We start from the raw sequence: 21,543 nt of genomic DNA, 5'->3' as shown, positions 1-21,543 counted from the left end.
CAAGATACTATCCTAGCTTCATGATTCCCATCAACTCAAAGGATCTATCAGTTCACTTGGATCATTGACTCTAGGTGGTCTGCATGCAAACATCTGGACCCACAATCTTCAGGTGTACTGGAAGTTTTGGCTTTTCTTCAAGATGAGCTGGACCTTCGCCTACTCCCTAGCACACTTTGAAGGCAGGCTTCCACGTTAGCATCTGTACTAAACATTTCAGAGGGGGTCTCCTCCTCTCTTCATCCTTGTATCAAGATTCCTGAGAGGAGCTACCCATTTGACACCTCCCCCAATCCAGCATTTCCCTTCATGGAGTTTAAACAAAGTGCTAAATGCCATGACGCAGCCCCCCCTTTGAGCTGCTAGCATCGGTTAGCTTGAAACTTCTTTCTTACAAGGTTTTGTTTTTGGTCACTGTTACATCAACCTGAAGAGTGTCCGAGTTAGGGGCTCTCTTGGCGTGCAAAGAGTTCTGTATTCAGCAGGATTCTGTGGTCCTTAAGTTGGACCCTACCTTTATCCCTCAAGTGAATACGGCTTTTCATTGCTCCCAAGATATCGTTCTACCCTCATTTCGCCTGTCTAAGGAGAAGCTTTGGCACAAGCTGGATGTCCGCAGGGATCTGCGGATATACCTCAGATGCACGGAAGGAATTCACAAGTTGGATTCAATGTTCGTTTCCTTTTGTCTGGCCTCATTGGGTCACAGGGTCTCTAAGGCAACACTTGCTCGATGGTTTAGATCCTCCATCATTCTGGCGTACTATGTACTTAATATTCTAGTGCCAGGACAGGTTTCGGCACATTCTACATACAGCACAACAGCCTCGGCAGCATTCTCTGCTCACACCCCTCTGGTGGACATTTGCAAGGCAGCTACGTGGGTGTCAATTACTTCATTCATTCAGCATTATAAAATATCATCTTATTCTGCTGACGAAGCAGCCTTTGGCTGTAAGGCTCTGCAGCAGGTGGTGTGAGTACATCTTGCCTCCCTCTAATATCATTCCACTTGGGCATGTCCCATTAATGAAAGTGCTCCAGCACAGGGAGAAAAGGAACATTGGTACTTACCGTGAAGGGTTCTTTCCCCCTGTGTTTGGAGCTCCTCACGCCCACCCAGATGTATAGTTGTTGTTTTGTTCTAGTTGGAGGTTATAGTGGGGTATGGGTGGCATTATCTTTGGGTGGAGTCAGCTTCTGGGGTTCCTGATATTTAGGATTACCTTCGATTCTCTGCTTTTACAATGTTTGCTTTTGTTGATGTCCTCGTAGATGGTGTGTTTTCCTGCTGTCTAGGCCTGTTTTTTCATGCTTTCTATAGTGCCACTCTTTGCTTCAGTCCTGGAACTGGGGTTGGGCACCCACTGGTGACAGGAAGCAAGTCTTAAAATTCCAGTCCTGTCTCGAGCATGTTAACTGCACAACCCATTAATGAGGAGCTCCAGACATAGGGGAAAAGAAGCCTTCACGGTAAGTACCAATGTTCCTTTCTGCATATAAAAGAAATACATATTGGCATTTTAAAATTATGTCAAAGCTAAGTTCATTGTAAACTCATGCTTAATATTGCTTGTGTATAAGACAAAGTCTATTAATTCATACATTAGTCACTTCTGCAAACAGCACTTCATTTTGTCTGATCTTCTGACTGTCTAGGTGTGTGGGATTTCAATATTTGTCTAGGTCTATAAAACTGAGATTGTCTACAGATTGTGATATATAGACTCGATAGACACTTGTAAAATGCTAAAATATCTCTTTCAGATCTTTATATTCGAAAGTTCCAGTGTTCTGGCTTTTTCTTTTAGACTGAACATTCTTCACGGTCAGAAAGGAAAAGACGTGATTCATTCGGGATGTTTGATGGTTATGATAGCTGCAGTGAGGATACCAGTAGTAGTTCCAGCTCTGATGAGAGTGAAGAGGAAGTTGCTCCCTTACCCTCCAGTCTCCCAATTATAAAGAACAATGGACAGGTCTACACATACCCAGATGGCAAGTCTGGCATGGGTGAGTACAGATTAGATCTTCAATTGAATGTGAAATGAAATGGCCTGCTATGCCTCTCTCTTACTGGGATATTGGCTCAGAGGCCGAAAGTTGACGTGCATCTAGCTTTCTCTTTAAAACAACAGACTTCTACTTGAAAATTCCTTTTGCCAGTGAACTGGAATTAAATGCAGGTATGCACATCTACTGAAGTGTGCATTTAATGTAGTTGTCTTACAGAAAAGACATTTTGTATTTACATACAATATAAACATAACTTTAGGGTAATTCTGTCGAGTCAAAATTTACATTCAGGAGGTGGGTCGGAGCGAGGAAGTTATAGTATGCACTTGAGAACAGAGTTGTTGAGATGGTTCATGCTCGCTTCTACCTAGGAAGTCAGACTATTCACCACTTTTGCTACAGTTTTTTCCAACCACAATCGAGATTTTTTCTGGACATGTGCATGCATACTTGCATGGAAAATAAACATAGATTGATATACAAGTGGCTTTGATCCCAATTTGAAAAGAAGGAAGCAAAACAAAGAGCAACCTAAGGTCTGAGATGATGGGAGTTAATTCCATTCTTAAAAATCTAGGTTAGCTTAGCTATCTTTTTTTGTAATTTAAGTGTTTTTAAAAGCCCTTTCTAGGCTACATGCTACATTCTTGTATACTACCTTGAGGTCTTAGGACAAAAAGCAGTTTATAAATGTAGCAAATATATTTCCTGGACGGTCACAGCCAGTTCAGATAACTTTCTTCCTAGTTTTATTTTTACATATTAATTGAACCCTGTTGCTGCAAACTGAAATGTCAACGTGGTAGCCTCCCAGTTCCAGACAGTCTTGGATGAAACTGATTATCTAGACCCATTTCAAACTGGTTTTTGGGTGGGCTATGGGGTGGAGACTTCCTTGGTTGGCCTGGTGGATGATCTCCAATTGGGAATGTACAGAGGAAGTTTGTCTCTGTTGGTCCTGTTGGTTTTCTTGGCCGCTTTCGATACTATTGACCACTGTTCCCTATAAGGCGTGCACGCTCACATGTTTTCTGATGTCTGCTCAGTTAATTTTAGATCCTGCTCAGGTTGAATTAGGAAGGCCCCACTCTGAATGCATGTGTGCACACAGTGCCTTGATACTGCCACCCAGAACAAAACTCATTCTGCACAGAGATGAAAAAAATTAGAGGGAACATTGCTATTGACCATAGTATCCTTATGGAACATCTAAGTGTGTTGGGTATAGGAGGCACTTCTTTGTATGGTTCCGCTCCTACCTCTCAGACAGATTCCATATGGTGTCGCTTGGAAACTCTTGCTCTTCAAAAAGTGAGCTTATGTATGACATTCCCCAGGGCTCCATACTGTGTCAAGTGCTTTTTAACATCTACATGAAACCACTGGGGGAGATCATCAGGAGATTTGGTGTGGGGTGTTATCAGTATGCTGATGATACCCAGATATATTTCTCCATGTTAGCATCATCAGGAGAACCTCCTTAAATGCCTGTCTGGAGGCGGTAATGAGCTGGATAAAGGATAATAAACTGAATCCAGATAAGACGGAGTTACTTATTGTGTAGGGTCAGAACTCCAGAGACAGTTTTGATCTGCTTGTTCTAGATGGGGTCATACTTCCCCAAAAGGAACAGGTATGCAGTCTGGGAATGCTTCTGGACCCACACATCTTCCTGGTATCGCAGATTGAAGTAGTGGCCAGAGGTGCTTTCTATCAGCTTCGGCTGGTACGCCAGTTGCGTCCATTTATTGAGATGAACGCCCTCAGAATGGTGGTACATATGCTGGTAACGTCCAGACATGACTTTTGCAATGTCCTCTATCTGGGGCTATCTCTGTACATAGTCCAGAAACTGCAGTTGGCACAGAACGCAGCAGCCAGCTTGGTCTCTGGGTCATCTCGGAGAGACCACGTTACTCCTGTGTTGAAAGAGCTACACTAGCTGTCGATAAGTTTCCAGGCAAAATACAAGGTGCTGGTTAGAACCTATAAAGCCCTTAACAGCTTAGGCCTTGGGTATCTAAGAGAACATCGTCTTCACCATGAGCCCCATCGTCCATTGAGATCATCCGGAGAGGTTCGTCTCCAGTTGCCACCGGCCCTTCTGGTGGCCACACAGGGATGGGCCTACTCTCTTGCTGCCCCGAGGTGTTGGAATGCATTCTCTACTGAAGTACAAGCATCCCCATCTCTGACAACTTTTTAAAAGCAATTGCAGACTTCTCTTCACCCAAGCTTTTTAATTTGACTCTGGTTTTAATTTGTTAACCTATTGTATGTTGCTGTAAACCACCCAGAGACGAAAGGTCGGGGCACTGTACGAATTTGATTAATGAAATTTGTTTTATTTATTATTTAAGTGCCATGACAAATGATTAGGTTGCACTTACTGTCCACACATAGGGATATTGTATAAAAAAACTCCTATTAAAAAATATGGTGTGGCTGCTCTTTAAGCAGCAATACCTACTAGTCACAATGACCATTTGTACCTTCAAGTTCCGAGGCAGCATGGGCAGCATCCAGTCTCGTATTCCTCCTTGCACAAGAATGTTTCACTTATGCAAGGGGGATTTTTGCTGATTCTGCCCCACCACCTTTCCCTCTGCAACGCTTAGCCCCCCCCTGCAAAGTCCCTGAGGGTCTCCAGTCCCAGAGGGGGAACTGGTGGAAATTACTACCCCTTGCACAGATGGAATTAATCTGGATGCTACTGATGCCTCTGAATACCAGTTTCTCGGGAGCAACAGCATGGCAGACTTAATTGCCAATGTGTCCTGCTTTGGGGCTTTGTGGAAACATCTGGCTGGTATATTGTTGGTATCTTCTTATATAGTCCAAGAGCCCGTGTCAAAAAACTTGCATGACAGGGTACAAAAGGTTTGACCATCTAGAATTGTTAAACTAGTTCTGGTATTTCCAAAAGCACCAGTCTTATGAGTAGCTGCTGAGGCATTTGGGGGTGTGAGCCCCCCAAAAGGCCTTCTTGGGGCCATTACGTATATCATAAGGTACATGGATGAAACAAGCATTATCCATTGGGGAAGAAAGCACTTAATTCCAAACTGTCCAATCTGACTTTGGGGCTTACCCCCTTTCAGATTGCTCTGAAAAGGGGGCAACAGTGGCCATGAGTTACATCAGAAGGCACATGGCTGAAACTGATACCATTTGGTAGAGATTACTTACCTACAGCCCTGGATTAACCATAAGGCAAAACAAGCATGTGCTTAGGGCATCAAGGGAAGGGGGGGCACCACAGAGTTTTCCCCCTAGCCATCATGCCCTTAACTCTTTCACTGAACATAAAAACAGCCCTGCTCGATCAGGCCCAAGGCCGATCTAGTGCAGCATCCTGTTTCACACAGTGGCCCACCAGATGCCACTGAGAGCCATAGGCAGGAGTTGAGGGTATGCCCTCTCTCCTGCTGTTACTCCCCTGCAACTGGTACTCAGAGGCATCCTGCCTTTGAGGCTGGAGGTGACCTGTAGCTCTCCAACTAGCAGCCGATGATAGACCTCTCCTCCATGTTATCCAAACCCCTCTTAAAGCCATCCAAGTTGTTGGCCGTCACCACATCTTGTGGCAGAGAATTACACAAGTTGACTATGTGTTGTGTGAAAAAGTACTTCTGTTTGTTAGTCCTAGATTTCCCGGCAATCAATTTCATGGGATGACCCCGGTTCTAGTGTTATGGGAGAGGGAGAAGAATTTCTCTCTATCCACTTTCTCCACACCATGCATGATTTTATAGACCTCATGTCTATAAAATCATGTCTCCCCGCAGTAGTCTTTTTTCTATACTAAAAAGCCACAGGTGTAGCCTTGCCTTATAAGAAAGGTGGCTCTAGGCCCCTGATCATCTTGGTTGCCCCCTTCCGCACCTTTTCCAGTTCTACAATTTCCTTTTTTAGATGTGGTGACCAGAATTGTACGCAGTACTCCAGGTGTGGCCGCACCGTGGTTTTGTATAAGGGCATTATAATATTGGCAGTTTTCTTTTCAATCCCCTTCCTAATGATCCCTAGAATGGAACTGGCCTTTTTCACAGCTGCCACACATTGAGTCAACACTTTCAACAAGCTGTCCATCATGACTCCAAGATACCTCTCCTGGTCAGTCACCAACAGCTCAGATCCCCATCAGCGTATACTTGAAGTTGGGGTTTTTCATCCCAATGTGCATCACTTTACACTTGCCAACATTGAACCACATTTGCCATTTGTCACCCACTGCCCCAGTTTGGAGAGATCCCTTTGGAGCTCCTCACAATCCATTTTGGATTTCACTACCCGAAAGAGTTTGGTATCATCTGCAAACTTGGCCAGCTCGCTGCTTACCCCTGCTTCTAGATCTCCAAAAGGTTTGTGATGCAAGATTTACCTTTGTGGAAGCCATGCTGGTTCTCCCCCAGCAAGGCCTGTTCTTCTATGTGCTTTTCAATTTTTTCCTTGAGGATGCTTTCCATCAATTTGCCTGGAACGGATGTTAAGCTAACCGGCCTGTAATTTCCCAGATTGCCCCTGGATCCCTTTTTGAAAATCGGTGTTACATTTGCTACTTTCCAGTCCTCCGGTACAGAGTCTGATTGCAGGGATAAGTTATATATTTTGGCAAGGAGGCCTGCAATTTCACAATTGAGTTCTTTGAGGACTTTTGGATGGATGCTATCTGGCCCTGGCAATTTGTTAGTTTTCAGTTTTTTCAGACAGTTTAGAACACCATCTCTTGTCACTTCTGTCTGACTCAGTTCTTTAGCCTCCATCCCTGAAAAGTCTGGTTCAGGAACAGGTATATGCTCTGTATCCTCTGCTGTGAAGATGGACACAAAGAACTCATTTAGCCTCTCTGCAATCTCCATATCCTCCTTAAAAATCTCTTTCACTCCCGCATTGTCTAATGGTCCAACAGCCTCCCTGGCAGGTTTCCTGCTTCTTATGTATTTAAAGAAGTTTTTATTATTCCCCTTGATACTTCTAGGTAAATGTTCCTCAAACTCTCTTTTCTCCCTTATTGTCACCTTGAATTTCTTTTGCCACCTTGCATTTCACTGCCACACTCAACTTCAGTCGATTTGTTGTAATTGTTTTTATCTGCCGTGTTCGACTTTACTCTGCATTGTTAAAAAAATGTTTTCTTTGGCTCGGTGAGCAACTAAAGTTTTGAGAAACTACTAAACTATATATCTGAAGTAAAAAATCATTGATTTGCGAAAGATTACTGTAAAGAGCAGTACAAAATATCGATAAAGCTTCACGTAAAAGATGGTCGTATGTTATGATGTCTGACCTTGAAGATGAAATATTTTTCTCAATCATTCTTCCTGTTGTGGCTATTTATAAGAAATTATAGGCAGTGGAACTGTTTTGTTTTACCTTAAAAAATCTAGAAGAAAACTTTTTAAAATTTAAATAAATGTTAAGGTATAAGTATAGAATTTGCTTGAGTCTTAATATCTTGTCAGTTAAGCAATTGAGGGGGCCGAGGGGGGCACCATTGTTGGACTATGCTTAGGGCATCAGTTGCCTTTAATCCGGCCCTGCTTTCCTACATCTCAAAATGTACAATCAGATGGCTTTATGTGGGGCCAATCCCAGATCAGACCATTTAATGTGTTTGGGGCCATAACTGCTTCCACTGTGCTGAAGCATGTTCAAGTCGGCTAGAATGTCTGTGAGGAGAAAAGGCGGGACAGGGAAGGGATTGAGTGGGCTGAGAGCTTCCATTGTACTGATCTAGAAATATACACACTTCTGAAAGTATGAACGCTTAGCAATAGTCAAATACAGCTTATATCTGGTGGGCTTTTAATTTTCTAACATCCAGCTTTTAAATTTGGTTTTAGCTAGGTCTGATTTTAGTTATGATTAATTTTACCTGTTTTGTTTTATATTTTGCTAATTTTGTGAGCCATCCCAAGCAGTATTACACTGGAGGGGTGGGATATAACTATTTAAAGTACATACACAAAGGTGTGTTTTTGCTACAAGAATACACATTTTAATATTTGTGTTTATCATAAAAATATTGAAAACAATTAACATGCAACCTCAGTACAAACTTCCTATTCATGGGCTCTTGGACTATATCATACACAGGCAAACATCCAGATGTCTTCCATGGTTTTATATTTTGGACTAATCTCTGAAAATAAAAAAATTGCATCTCTTTCTCTCTGAAATAAAAATAGTCCCTTTTAAATTTTATTTTGCTGATCGCTGTGTATCTAATATTTCCTGTAATGTTAGCATCTTGCTGCATTATTACTGCTTTCTGTTTGTGAAACTGCTTTGCTGATTTTTTTTCTTTTTAAAAAGATATGCAAAACTGATTAATAAAAATTAAATTTAAAGAGAGAGAGTAACAGGCCAAGAGGGCAGTAAAGTAAATGTTGGAACAGACTGCTCATAATGTATAGTACTTCTTGGGCAATATGAATCCACGCCACAATAAGGGCTGAAGAACAACCATGTTCTTCAGTCTAGCTGCTTGCTGTCATGTTTCTATGGGGTGGAGACTGCCTTGGTCGCCCTGATGGATGATCTCCAATTGGGAATTGACGGAGGGAGTGTGACTCTGTTGGTCCTTTTGGACCGCTCGGCTGCTTTTGATACTATTGACCATAGTATCCTTCTGGAACGTCTGAGGGGGTCGGGAGTGGGAGGCACTGCTTTGTGGTGGTTCCGCTCCTACCTCTCGGGCAGATTCCAGATAGTGTCTCTTGAAGACTATTGTTCTTCAAAATCTGAACTTTTGTATGGTGTCCTTCAGGGCTCTGTACTGTCTCCAATGTTGTTTAACATCTACATGAAACTACTGGGAGCAATCATCAGGGGATTTGGTGCAGGGTGCTATCAGTATGCTAATGACACCCAAATCTACTTCTCCATGTCAACATCATCGGGAGAGAGCATAACCTCCTTAAATGCCTGCCTGGAGGCGATAATGGGCTGGATGAGGGATAACAAACTGAGACTGAATCCAGATAAGATGGAGGTACTCATTGTGCAAGGTCAAAACTCGGGAGATTAGTTTGATCTGCATGTTCTGGATGGGGTCACATTTCCCCAGAATGAACAGGTACGCAGTCTGAGGGTGTTTCTGGATCCGAGCCTCTCCATGGTCTCCCAGGTTGAGGTGGTGGCCAGTGGTGCCTTTTATCAGCTTCGGCTGATAAGCCAGCTGCATTCATTTCTTAAGATAAACTACCTCAGAACAGTGTTACATATGCTGGTAACCTTCAGACTGGATTACTGCAATGCGCTCTATGTGGGGCTGCCCTTGTATGTAGTCCGGGAACTACAGCTGGTTCAGAATGCGGCAGCCAGGTTGGTGTCTGGGTCATCTCGGAGAGACCATATTACTCCCTTACTGTCAGATCTATACTGGCTGCCGATAAGTTTCCAGGCAAAATACAAGGTGCTGGTTATAAAGCCCTAAATGGCTTGGTCCCTGGGTATTTAAGAGAACATCTTTTTCATTATCAACCCCACCACCCATTGAGATCCTCAAGAGAGGTCTGTCTGCAGTTGCCATGGTGGCTACTCAGGGATGGGCCTTCGCTGCTGCCCCAGAACTTTGGAATGTGCTCCCTGCTGAAATAAGAGTCTCCCCATCTCTGACAACTTTTAAAAAGCCTTTAAAGACACACCTATTCACCCAGGCTTTTAACTAAATATTGTTTTAACATCATGTTAAAATTTAAATGGTTGTAATGTTTTAATTTTTACCATGTCATTTATTTTAACTAATGTTTTAACTTTTTGTTTGTTTTCTTGTTGTAAACTGCCAAGAGATGTGAGTTTTGGTCAGTATAGAAATGTGTTAAATAATAAAACATAAAATAATGTTTCAGCATTTTGACCATACGGTATAGCAAGCATGATATATCACAGCATTCAGAAGAGAGTATAATAGGCATTATGTCCAGATAAATAAACAGTTTTGAAAATTCAAAAGCAACCTTTGCACATACCCTTGTGCAAAGACAACCTTGCATATGATGATTTAGTCTTCAGCTATAATGTTGTCCATGTAAAACTAAGGAAAAATTATAACTATGATAATGTGATTCTTCTTATATCATGGTTTTAACATAGTTGGCATCTTTTTCTCCTGATTAGCTACCTGTGAAATGTGTGGGATGGTTGGTGTCAGAGATGCCTTCTACTCCAAAACCAAACGTTTCTGCAGTGTTTCTTGCTCACGAAGTTACTCATCGAACTCTAAGAAGGCCAGCATTCTGGCCAGACTTCAGGTAACGGTACAGTCACAATTTTATTCTTTATTATATAGATAATACTTGAAACATTTGTTCAAACACATATTAATGCATGCTTTTAAAAAATGGTTGCCTTTAAATAAACAGACTGACATTCAGACTAACTGTGTGTTGAAGTGCCAGGGTTTTCCATTTCATGGGAAGGGTGTGTGTGATTCCCCCCTCCCCAGTGATTTCTTCTTCGCTCTACAGCTACCTGTACCTCCTGAAACTTTATTATTTATTTATCACATTTATAAAACGCCCCATCCAAAGGCTCTGGACAGTGTACAACAAATTTAAAAAGACACAGAAACACACACCATTTAAAACACAGTGCTAAAAACAATATAAAAAACATTAAAGACCATTTGAAACTAATTAAAATACTTTTAAAAACACAAAAACAATTTACAAACCTTGGAAGGCCAGGCCAAACAAGTAAGTTTTAGGGCTCTCTTAAAGGCTGACAGCAAGCCCAAACTGGATATCTGCAGTTCCTGCGGGTTGGGGAATCTTCAGTGTCATAGTTTTGCAAAGCACAGGTTGGCTACAGAGGGAAGGGGGCATTGTCAAAAATTGTAGGATCCGCTCATGCAACAGAAAATGCTGGTATGTTGGCACAAGACTAGTCTGGATGTCGACCATGACTTCCTAAGAATATAAAAGCCCTGCTGGATCAGACTAAATGTCCATCTACTCAGGTACTTGGTTTCCAGCAGTGGCCAACTGAAGCAGGGCATGAAGGCAATTGCTCTTCTCTGTTGTGTTTCAGTGGTATACTGTCTCTGAACATGGCAGTTCCACTTAAGGGATGTGCATGGAACCGGTTGGCCAAGTTTGGTTTGAGACTGGACTTGAACCCGACTGGGCCAGTTCGATCTGGCACCCCCTCGAACCCCCCATTCTCGGTCCAGTCCAGGGAGGGTTGCAGACCATTTTTCTTGTTTTTAAAAAATTACCTTATTCTCCCTTGGGGGAGTTCCTGGAGGCAGTGTGTGGGGGGGTTCCCTCTCCCCCCACCGGCTCTCCCTATGGTCCCTTCAGCCAGTTTTTGGCCTTTTGCCCTCGGTGCGGTGGTCATTTTGGAGGCCAATCACTCAGGCGCACGGCCCCCAAAATGGCCACCACACCAAGGGCAGAAGGCCGAAAACTGGCTGAACAGCGACCGAAGGAGGCTATAGGCAGATCTTGGAGAGCTTCCAACTTTGACAGACAAAACCCTTTAACATCTGCCTTAGCGCGAGGAGTGTTGGTTTGAAGGTTGGCGGCAGGGGAAGCTGCTTCCTCCTTACCAAGGGAAAAGGTGATGACTTCCAGCAGTGGCTAAACAAACGCTTCCACTGGCACTGCTAGAGGTAGTCAAGCCTGTGATGACCTCAAACACCATCAAGACTCAGACAAGAACCAAACAAATGACACAAATTCAGACTGGACCCAGCCAAGCTACTTGTATTGAGGCTCAAACCCCAACACCCCAATCTCCACCACTAAGGTTGCTACCACCACAAGACCCAGTGCCAGGTTCTTCTCCTGCTCATTTGGAAAGCCATGATGGATCTTCCGATTTCTAATCAGATGACGATACATTAGGGATTTTACAAGACCTGTCTCCAGACATGGCTACCACCTCTCATGTTTCTCGGACAGAGGAAATGAAGGCTTACCCACCTGCAAATCAAAGAGATGGCTGAGGCCTTGGGTTTAGATCTAAAGACATAGACTGTGACGATCAATCCAGTCTACAACTTTATGGCTAAATCTCTCTCTGCACAACCAGTAGTCCTCCCAGTTCTTCCAATTAATTCTAGAGCTGCACAAAGTACTTGGGAGGTAATACACACTTCAACCCCAACATAAAAAAGGATAGAGGGATTATACAGGGTTCAAGAGAGTGACAACGCTTAACTGCAGAAACATCCACTCCCTAATTCACTGGTTATAGATTGCGCAACCACATCAAAATCCAGAAGACGACACACACACCCTGTGGACAAAGAGGGCAGGATGTTAGACGTGGTGGGCAGGAATTTGTATTCTATGGCCTGCCTTTTGGTTAAGATAACCAACTACTTTGCCTGCATGGCAAAATAAAATCATACACGTTGGGACACTCTAGGATTTAGACAAGCTGAAGAGCTTAAAGCTCATTTTAAGCAGACTTGAGTAAAATCCACAGTGCTTACTTGTCAGCAGTTAAGTATGGCAAAGTATCTGGCTGAATCAGAGTCCAGGGCAATGGCTCTGGCTATCACCAGGAGGCGTCATGCCTGGTTTAGATCAGCCACCCTTCAAACAGACATGAAGCAGAAGATAGGACTTCCCTTCAATGGGAAGGGTCTCTTTTCAGAGGAAACTGATTCCACCATGGAAAAGTTAAAGAAATAGAAGTTTACCACTAAGACCTTTACTTCGGCATCTACATCTTCTAACACAAATTACAAGAGACCACAATCATGTTACAAACAACAAGATAGGAGAGATTACAGAAAGTCCTTTCAGCCTTACAACAAGCACCCCATCAAGCCAAAAAAAAAAAAAAAGGAAATCGGAACCAACATAGTAAACAGGCTAAGGCCCCAAAGCAGTATCGTTTGAAGACTGATCCAGCCCACCATGCAAGCTAACTTACTCATACCTCACTCAAGACGAAGCAGATTCCAATCTCAGCCTCATCACAGATAGTTGCCAGTTCCATCCTTGCAGCACCAATACCATCAACAATTGCCAATGCCAATACCATCAAGCTGGCAAGCCATGCATTTGCATGGCACCGCATAACATTGAACTGCTGGGTCCTGAAGATAATATCGGCAGGTTATGCCATATAGTTGAAGCCAAGGCTAGTGTTAAAAGGTGTACAGTTCATGAGCACAACACCGGCTCTGCTGGAAGAGGTGAAAGAGCTTTTGTTAGCAGAAGGGGCTATAGTCCTGGTGTGGTGGGTGCACAGATGGGAAGGATTCTGCTCACACTACTTCCAGATCCCCAAGTGGGGGTGGTGGAATTCAACCAATTATGGACATGAGACATTGAAACAAATTTGTTGATGTGAAAAAAATGTGAATGATGGCGTTGCAGGACATTCTACCACTCTTGCATCAGGAACAGTGGCTTGTGACGCTAGACCTAAAAGATGCTTATTTTCACAATGCTAGTCTCTCATTCATAGGCAACCAGGGTCGACTCTGCTTAGCTAAGGGGACAAGTCATGCTTGCTACCACAGGACCAGCTCTCCTCTAATTCTCAGATATATCTGTTGCAGCTTCGCCAAGAACTGGGCATAGATGCGAATTGGAAGAAATCCCACCTAGAACCAGTGACGATAGCCTATATAGGAGAAATCCTAGGTACTCAAACAGAAAGGGCATTCTTAGCTCGGGAAAGGCTCCAAACCATCAAGTAACTAATCCAGGTTTTTATTGTGCAACCAACTCAACAGGTTTGGAAGATTCAGTGCCTCTTAGGCCTGATGGCATCCTGCAAATCAAGAGTACATTATACTTCCTTGAAAATGAGGAAACTTGAGCTATGGTGTCTCTTCATATTCTATCCAAATGTGGACAGCCCTCTGAGGATACTTACAATCACTCCACAAGTCATTCAATCACTATGTTGGTGGACTTGGCCAGAAAACCTATTGCACAGTGTCCCATTCCAATCAAAAATGCCTACTATGTGGGTGACGACAGATGCTTCCATGACAGGTTATTGAGGTCACTGCAACGGCAAAAAAGCGTAGGGGCAGTGGAGCTATCACCAAAGACAGCTTCATATCAATTTCTTGGAGCTATTTATTTATTTATTTAGCACATTTTTATACCTCCCTAACCCAAGGTCTCAGGGCAGTTCACAACAAATACTAAAAACAATTTAAAACAAATAATAAACAGTCAAAAGTTAAAAAGTTAAAAAGTTAAAAGCTACAAAGTTAAAAAGCTAAAAGGCCTGGGTAAAAAGATGAGTCTTCAGACAATTTTAAAAAGCCGCTAGAGATGGGGAAACTCTTATACCCACAGGAAGCACATTCCAAAGTCTCGGGGTGACAACAGAGAAGGCCCGTCTCTGGGTGGCCACCAAACGACATGAAGGTAGCCACAGACAATGGCTGATGTACGTAGTGGACGATGGGGATCATGCAGAAGAAGACGCTCCCTTAAATACCGTGGGCCTAAGCTGTTTAGGGCTTTATAGGTTATAACCAGCACTTTGTATTTTGCCCGGAAACTTATCGACAGCCAGTGCAACTCCTGTAATATAGGAGTAATATGGTCTCTTCGAGATGACCCGAAGACCAACCTGGCTGCCGCATTTTGTATTAATTGTAGTTTCCGGACTATGTACAAAGGCAGCCCCACATAGAGCGCATTGCAGTAATCAAGTCTGGAGGATACCAGCAAGTGTACTATTGTTGTGAGATCATGAACCTCAAGAAACGGACGCAGCTGGTGTATCAACCGAAGCTGATAAGAAGCGCTTCTGGCCACTGCCTCAACCTGGGAAACCAGGGAAAGGTGTGAATCCAGAAGCATTCCCAGATTGCGTACTTGTTCGTTCTGAGGAAGTGTGACCCCATCTAGAACAGGTAAATCAATATCGTTTCCTGAGTGACGACCATGCACAATAAGTACCTCCGTCTTTTCTGGATTCAGTCTCAGTTTGTTATCCCTCATTCTAGCCCATTACTGCTTCCAAGCAAGCATTCAGGGAGGATATGCCTTCTCCTGATGATGCTGGCATGAAGAAATAGATTTGGGTGGCATCAGCATACTGGTAACACCCAGCACCAAATCTCCGGATGATCTTTCCCAATGGTTTCATGTAGATATTAAAAAGCATTGGAGACCGTATGGAGCCCTGAGGGACCCCATATAAAAGCTCATACGTTGAAGAGCAACAGTCTCCAAGTGACACCATCTGGAATCTGCCAGAAAGGTAGGAGTGGAACCACTGCAAAGCAGTGCCTCCCATCCCCAACTCCCTCAGACATTCCAGAAGGATACTATGGTAATAAGTATCGAAAGCCGCCGAGAGGTCCAAAAGGACCAACAGAGTCACACTTCCTCAGTCAATTCCCAATTGGAGATCATCCATCAGGCCCACCAAGGCAGTTTCCACCCCATAGCCTGCTTGAAAACCAGTTTGAAATGGGTCTAGACAGTCAGTTTCCTCCAAGACCGCCTGGAGCTGGGAGGCCACTACCCTCTCAATCACCTTGCCCAACCATGGGAGATTGGAGACAGGCCTGTAGCTACTAAAATCCGAGGGATCGAAGGGAGGTTCTTAAGAATAGGACTAATAATTGCCTCCTTTAAACAAGGGGACATCCTGCCCTCCCTCAGAGAGGTATTTATAATTGCCACCAGGCTCTCCACAACAACCCCCTTGCCAGATAGTATAAGCCACGTTGGGCAAGGATCAAGCAGACAGGTGGTAGGACGCACTGTTCCAAGCAGCTTGTCCACATGCTCAGGAGTCACAAACTGAAATTGATCCAGTCTAACCACACAAGAGGAGTTGCTGGATACCTCTGCATCTGACACTGCGATAACTGTGGATTCTCCCTCAGACGAGGATTGTATCCGAGCATCATGGGTTGTCACCACCTACTGCTCCGAGACAGGGCCAATCAGAAAAGATCTTGCTAGCAGAAGGGAGGGACAACCCCCTCGCCTCCTCAGTCGTTTGCCCTGTCTTGCTCCAAGCAGGTGCTCTTCGCTTCGCTCCTGGTTTCTGCTTGCTCCCTTCTGTTCGTCCTTCTGTGTTGGGGCTAGTCAGGATTTTAGGGAACAGGCAGTCCTAGCGCTCCATCCACGTTTCGCTCTGTCCTTTCGTGGCGGATATCAGGGTCTATGGAGGCCCAAGTCTCGCGCTGTGAGAGGGAGGCTTCTCCCTCCCTCTTGGAGGACTCAGTGGCACCCACGGCGTGCCGTGCTGAGTGGGACGTGGCTACCTCTCCCGCTCCCGTCTCTCAGCCCCCCAAGGCCAAAAAATTGAAGAAGCTCTCAAAGGAGCAAAAAGCGGCAGCACGCGCAGCACACCACAACCGGCTGCAGTTACTCAGCCAGAGCTTGTGAGTCAGGCTGAGGGGGAAGCCGACGGGGGAATCCGCTCTCTGCCGCCGCTGCAAGGGGCCGTGTCTGCCCAGGAGGGCTCCCCAGCGCCCGGGGTCTCCCAGGTAGGAACGCTGGGGTCCCCGTTGCAGGGCGAGCCGCCCGCCAAACGCCCATGCCTTTCTCCTTCTGATCGGGAGCGGGCGCAACCTGGAGGAGCTGAGGAAGAGATCCCGGCTAGCTTTGCTGCTCTCCTCAGGCGTGTGGTGGCGGAGGAGTTCGGGAGGATCGTGCCCGATCTGGCGCGACAGATTCCCGTCCTCCCTGCTCCGGCCGCCATTTTGGGTTCTTGGGAGCTGGGGGAAGATGCCGCTTTGCAGCCCTGTTTTCCCGCCATCAACGCTCCGGCCGCCATTTTAGCTCCGCAGGGGGCGGGGGAGCATGTCGAGTCACAACCGCGGCTGCCCTCCTCTAGGGCCCCGAGAGTGCCTTTGGGACCTCCTAATTTGTCTCCTTGTGCCCCAAGTCGCCTTCCGGCCCAAGGCCCTGGCTTGGCAGCGCCTGTCCTGTTCCCAGAGGAGGACAGGGAGTGCTCGGACGACTCGGACTCCTGCAGGGAGGAGGGGGAACTGTCTGGGGACGAGGAGGAAACCTTGCCATCTTCCCAGGCCCCCTATAGGCTTTTTAATCAGGCGGATTTCCCAGTCCTCCTCCATAAGGCTTGTAAGTCGCTGCGCTTGGAGGGAGTCATGCTTACCTCCCAGGCTTCTTCAGAGGGGGACCCAGCAGTGTTGCCCTCATTGAAAGCACCAGAGGTGGCAGTTCCCTGCCCCCAGCTCTTCATGGATATTATCCAAGGTGAGTGGGACCGGCCTTTGGAGAGCAAGGGCCCTCCACCTGGGGTGAAGCGTTTGTATACTGTCCCCAAGGCTGCTATGGACAAGCTCCAGGTCCCACCTGTGGACAAGGAAGTTGCCGCTCTGGTGACTGGGGCGGTCCTCCCTAGGGATGGGGACGAGGTCCTCCGTAAAGTGGAGGATAGGAAGTGTGACACTTTATTGCGACGGTCCCACGAGGCCTCCGCACTCGCCGTAAGGGCCTCTGTAGCCTCCTCCATTTTTGCTCGGGCTTTTGTCCTCTGGGTGAGGGACCTTCTGCCCCTAGTCCCGCCCGAATTGGTGACCCTCAGGCAGGGGCTTAATAAACTGGGAAAGGCTTCCGCCTTTATAGCTGATAGCTCTCTTGATACAGTGCAACTGTCCGCCTGAGCCATGGCCTCTGACATAACAGTCAGGAGACACCTATGGCTTAAAAACTGGAGGGTTGACCAGAAATCGAGGAGCAACCTAGTCAACTCCTCCTTCAAGGAGGGGGAAATTATTTGGAGAGGCGCTGGAACCGGTTCTAATAGAGACCAAGGACAGGAAAAAGGCCATGCCCTCCTCAGCACAGCGCCAGGATCGCAGGGCTTTTTCTAACGCCGCTTCTTCTTCTTCTTCCTATTCCTCTAACAGCGGGGGGAACAGGGGGTTTCGATCTAATTTTCGTCCCCGCCAGGGCAAACAAGACAAGCCGTCTTGGCCCAGAAACCAGGGTTTTGCCCGGGATTGCGCGCAACAGAAGCTTCAGCAGTCAGGACAGTTCCCCAAGTCGGGATTCAAGCGAGCCGCCCCACAGTGACTCGGAGGGGGGGCAGCAAGTGGGAGGCCGGCTGATCTCCTTCGCCCAGCAGTGGGCCAGGACGTGTACAGACACCTGGGTCCTATGTACTGTCTCTCTGGGGTACAGCCTGGAGTTTCTGTCGCGTCCTCCGACTCGGTTCCTGCTCTCCCCTCAGTCCAGCAACCCACACAAGCGTTCCCTGATGGTCAGCGCCATTCAACACCTGATCAACATCAAGGCCATTGAGCGGGTTCCTCCAGAGGAAAGGGGATATGGAGTCTATTCTGTTCTCTTCTTGGTGCCAAAGAAGAATGTGGAGTGGAGGGCCATCCTGGACTTGAAGTTTGTCAACCAGTTTCTCAGGGGGAGAAGGTTCAGGATGGAGACACTACGTTTGATTTTGATGGCTCTCCAGGAAGGGGATTTCTTGGCCTCTATAGATCTAAAGGAGGCCTGCCTCCATGTCCCCATACATCCCCTGGACAGGAAATTCCTGCGATTCGCCTATGCGGGGGCGCACTATCAGTACCGAGCCCTCCCCTTTGGTCTCTCGACTGCGCCGCAGGTGTTCACCAAGATCGTGGTGGCACTCGTGGCGCACTTGAGGACCAGGGGGGTACACCTCTACCCTTATTTGGACGACCTTTTAATAAGGTCGCCATCTTGGGAGAAGGCACGGTTGGATGTCAGGGAGACCCTGGCGGTCCTGGCAGCCCACGGTTTCCTGGTAAACATCAAAAAGAGCTCCTTTGTCCCTCAGACTAGGATCCAACACTTGGGGGTGATCATCGACTCGATTCAGGGGTCGGTGTACTTGTCCAACGAACACAGGCAGAAGCTACACTCTGCTTGTCGCGGTCTGCTGGGCCGTTCTCAAGCGAGCATTCTTTTTCTGTCTCAGTTACAGGGTCTGATGGTCTCTGCGATCGGAATCGTGCCTTGGGCGCGGTTCCACTCTCACCCCTTACAATGGCTTCTTCTTCCTCTTCAGGAGCTAGTCGCCAGCAGGTCAAGGATCAAGGTGATCCTCACTCCTCAGGTACGCCTGTCTCTCCGGTGGTGGACATCTCGGGCTCTTGGCGAGGGGGTAAGCTTCCTGCCAGTGGATCGCGTGGTGGTCACCACCGACGCTTGTCTCACAGGTTGGGGAGGTCATTGCGGGCAACTTATGGTCCAGGGTCTATGGTCAGAGGCCGAGCAGAGTCAGTCCATAAACTGGCTGGAACTCCGGGCCATTCGGCTGGCTCTCATGCGGTTCCTCCCTGAGATTCGCAACCGGCACGTACTGGTTCGCACCGACAACGCCACCGCCTCAACCGCCAGGGAGGGACGAAGTCTGGGGCATTGATGCGCGAGGCGGATCTCCTCCTGACCTGGGCGGAGAGGAACCTGTGTTCTCTGGAGGCCGACCATGTCAGTGGAGTGGACAACACACTGGCGGACTGGTTGAGTCGGTCCCATCTGGATCAGGGGGAATGGGTTCTGGACGATCAGGTCTTCAGGGGCATCACCCACAAGTTCGGTGTTCCCCTGGTCGACCTCTTTGCGACCCCAGCGAACACCAAGGTGCCCAGGTTCTTCTCAAGGTATCCATCTCCGGGGGCGGAGGGAGTAGATGCCCTGCTGTCTCCCTGGCCCCAGGGGCTTCTGTATGCTTTTCCTCCTTTTGCTGTGCTGTCCCGGACGGTGAGAAGAATCAGACATCAGAAGGCGGAGATCGTTCTTGTGGCCCCTCGTTGGCCACGACGGCCGTGGTTTTCGGACCTGGTGGCTCTCTCGGTGGAGCCTCCCCTTTCCTTGGGGATTCGGGCCCATCTTCTGCATCAGGGGCCTGCTCTCCATCCCGACCCAGAGTGGATCAATCTTCACGCCTGGAGATTGAGCGGGACTCCTTAGCGCTCTGCAGTTATTCCCCGGCAGTCCTAGATACCATCATGGCTTCCAGGCGCCCTTCCACAGCCCATATTTTTCAGTCAACGTGGCAGGCGTTCTCGCAGTGGTGCCGAGGGTGTGGGACGGACCCCAAGACAGCTTCTGTGACACAGGTCTTGGGGTTCTTACAGAGGGGGTTGGACAAGGGTCTTCGCCCCAATACCCTACGCCGCCAAATGTTCTCTATAGTGTCCGTCCTGCAGGTCCCAGCGTTCCCTTCCCTGGCCGGGCACCCCCACATTCAACGCTTCCTGAAAGGGGCGGCTATATTAAAACCTCCGCCTGTCCACCGTTTTCCCACTTGGGATCTCAACCTGGTGCTCAGGGTCATGACCAAGGCTCCTTTTGAGCCTCTGCGCACTGTCTCCTTGCGTATCCTTACCCTGAAGGTGTTGTTTCTGGTAGCCATCACGTCGGCTCGTCGTGTCTCCGACCTGGGTGCCTTGTCGGTTTGAAAAGAGTTATGTTTGGTCTTCCCTGACCATGTGGTACTTCGCACTGATCCGACTTACCTCCCTAAAGTCAACTCGGTGTTCCATAGGGCACAGGAACTGATGCTTCCCTCCTTTTGCCCCAATCCTTCTTCCCCCAAGGAGAGGGACTGGCACAAGTTGGACGTCCAGCGGGCTATTCGCATCTATTTGAGGAGAACAAAAACCATTCGGGTCTCTGAATCCTTTTTCATCTCTTTTCGCGCCTGCTCACTGGGTAGGAAGGTTTCTAACTTCTCCTTGTCACGCTGGATCTGTCAGGCCATCCAGCTGGCATAGGCTACTGCGGGGGAAGTCGCTCCTGAGGGCATCACAGCTCACTCTACTTGGAGCGCGGCATCCTCTGCGGCGCTTGCCACCTTGGCGCCCCTAGCGGACATTTGTAGGGCCGCCACCTGAGCTTCCCTTTCTACCTTTGTCAAACATTATAAAATACACGATTGGGCCGCTGCGGACGCATCTTTTGGCCGCCGTGTGTTACAGTGGGTGGTTCCGACCTAGGATCAGACCTTCTGCCTTTCTGCCCTCCCACATTGGGTAACAGCTTGGGTATGTCCCATGATGCTCGGATACAATCCTCGTCTGAGGGAGAATGAATCGTTGGCACTTACCTGAATGGTCATTCTCCTCAGACGTATGGATTGTATCCGACCCACCCGATTGTGTGTCTGATCCTATTCCCCTCTTTCATCCATCTCCTGCTGTCCCCCGTATTTCTGTGGGGTGGTGTTTTCCTATTCAGTGTGGTTTTTCTACAGAAGGGTTATTGAGTTAGGTCTGTTGGCACATATGCCGTTCTTCCTCTCTTTTTCCTCTGAATGGGGTGGGGGGGAATTGTTCTTTGCGTGTGCTCTGTCTGTTGTTCTGGTTCTGCAGTGTTTTCTGTTTCTAGCCTTTTATGGAGCTGCGAAGCGCTATGTTATCGACTGAGGAGGCGAGGGGGTTGTCCCTTCCTTCTGCTAGCAAGATATTTTCAGATTGGCCCTGTCTTGGAGCAATAGGTGGTGACAACCCATGATGCTCGGATACAATCCATACGTCTGAGGAGAATGACCATTCAGGTAAGTGCCAACAGTTCAGTCTAAATCTAGATCGACTCGAATACGAGAGACTTTGTCCACAAAAAA

The 21,543-nt window shown here is 47.1% G+C and overlaps 1 protein-coding gene across 13 annotated transcripts in view; it reads left to right on the top strand.

Annotated features, from left to right (window-relative positions):
* Positions 1–21,543, top strand: part of MBTD1 (mbt domain containing 1) — a 124,996-nt gene that overhangs the window by 16,934 nt on the left and 86,519 nt on the right. For 4 of the 13 annotated variants that reach the window (XR_008318062.1, XM_053304124.1, XM_053304128.1 and 1 more), the window contains exons 1-3: positions 1,352–1,473; positions 1,812–2,013; positions 10,141–10,280. Coding sequence is in view for 11 of the 13 variants with exons in the window: in XM_053304124.1 (XP_053160099.1) it covers positions 1,435–1,473; positions 1,812–2,013; positions 10,141–10,280 (381 nt within the window). In the remaining 2 variants the exon portion in view is untranslated. Of the gene's footprint in view, positions 1–1,350; positions 1,474–1,767; positions 2,014–10,140; positions 10,281–21,543 lie in introns of those variants that run through there. The other 9 variants (XM_053304131.1, XM_053304134.1, XM_053304126.1 and 6 more) reach the window with 7 other exon arrangements.

The sequence above is a fragment of the Hemicordylus capensis genome, chromosome 2 (genome assembly GCF_027244095.1).
Source record: "Hemicordylus capensis ecotype Gifberg chromosome 2, rHemCap1.1.pri, whole genome shotgun sequence".
Lineage (NCBI taxonomy): Eukaryota > Metazoa > Chordata > Lepidosauria > Squamata > Cordylidae > Hemicordylus > Hemicordylus capensis.
Note: the sequence above shows the minus strand (reverse complement) of the source record. Positions and strands in the feature narration are given on the sequence as shown.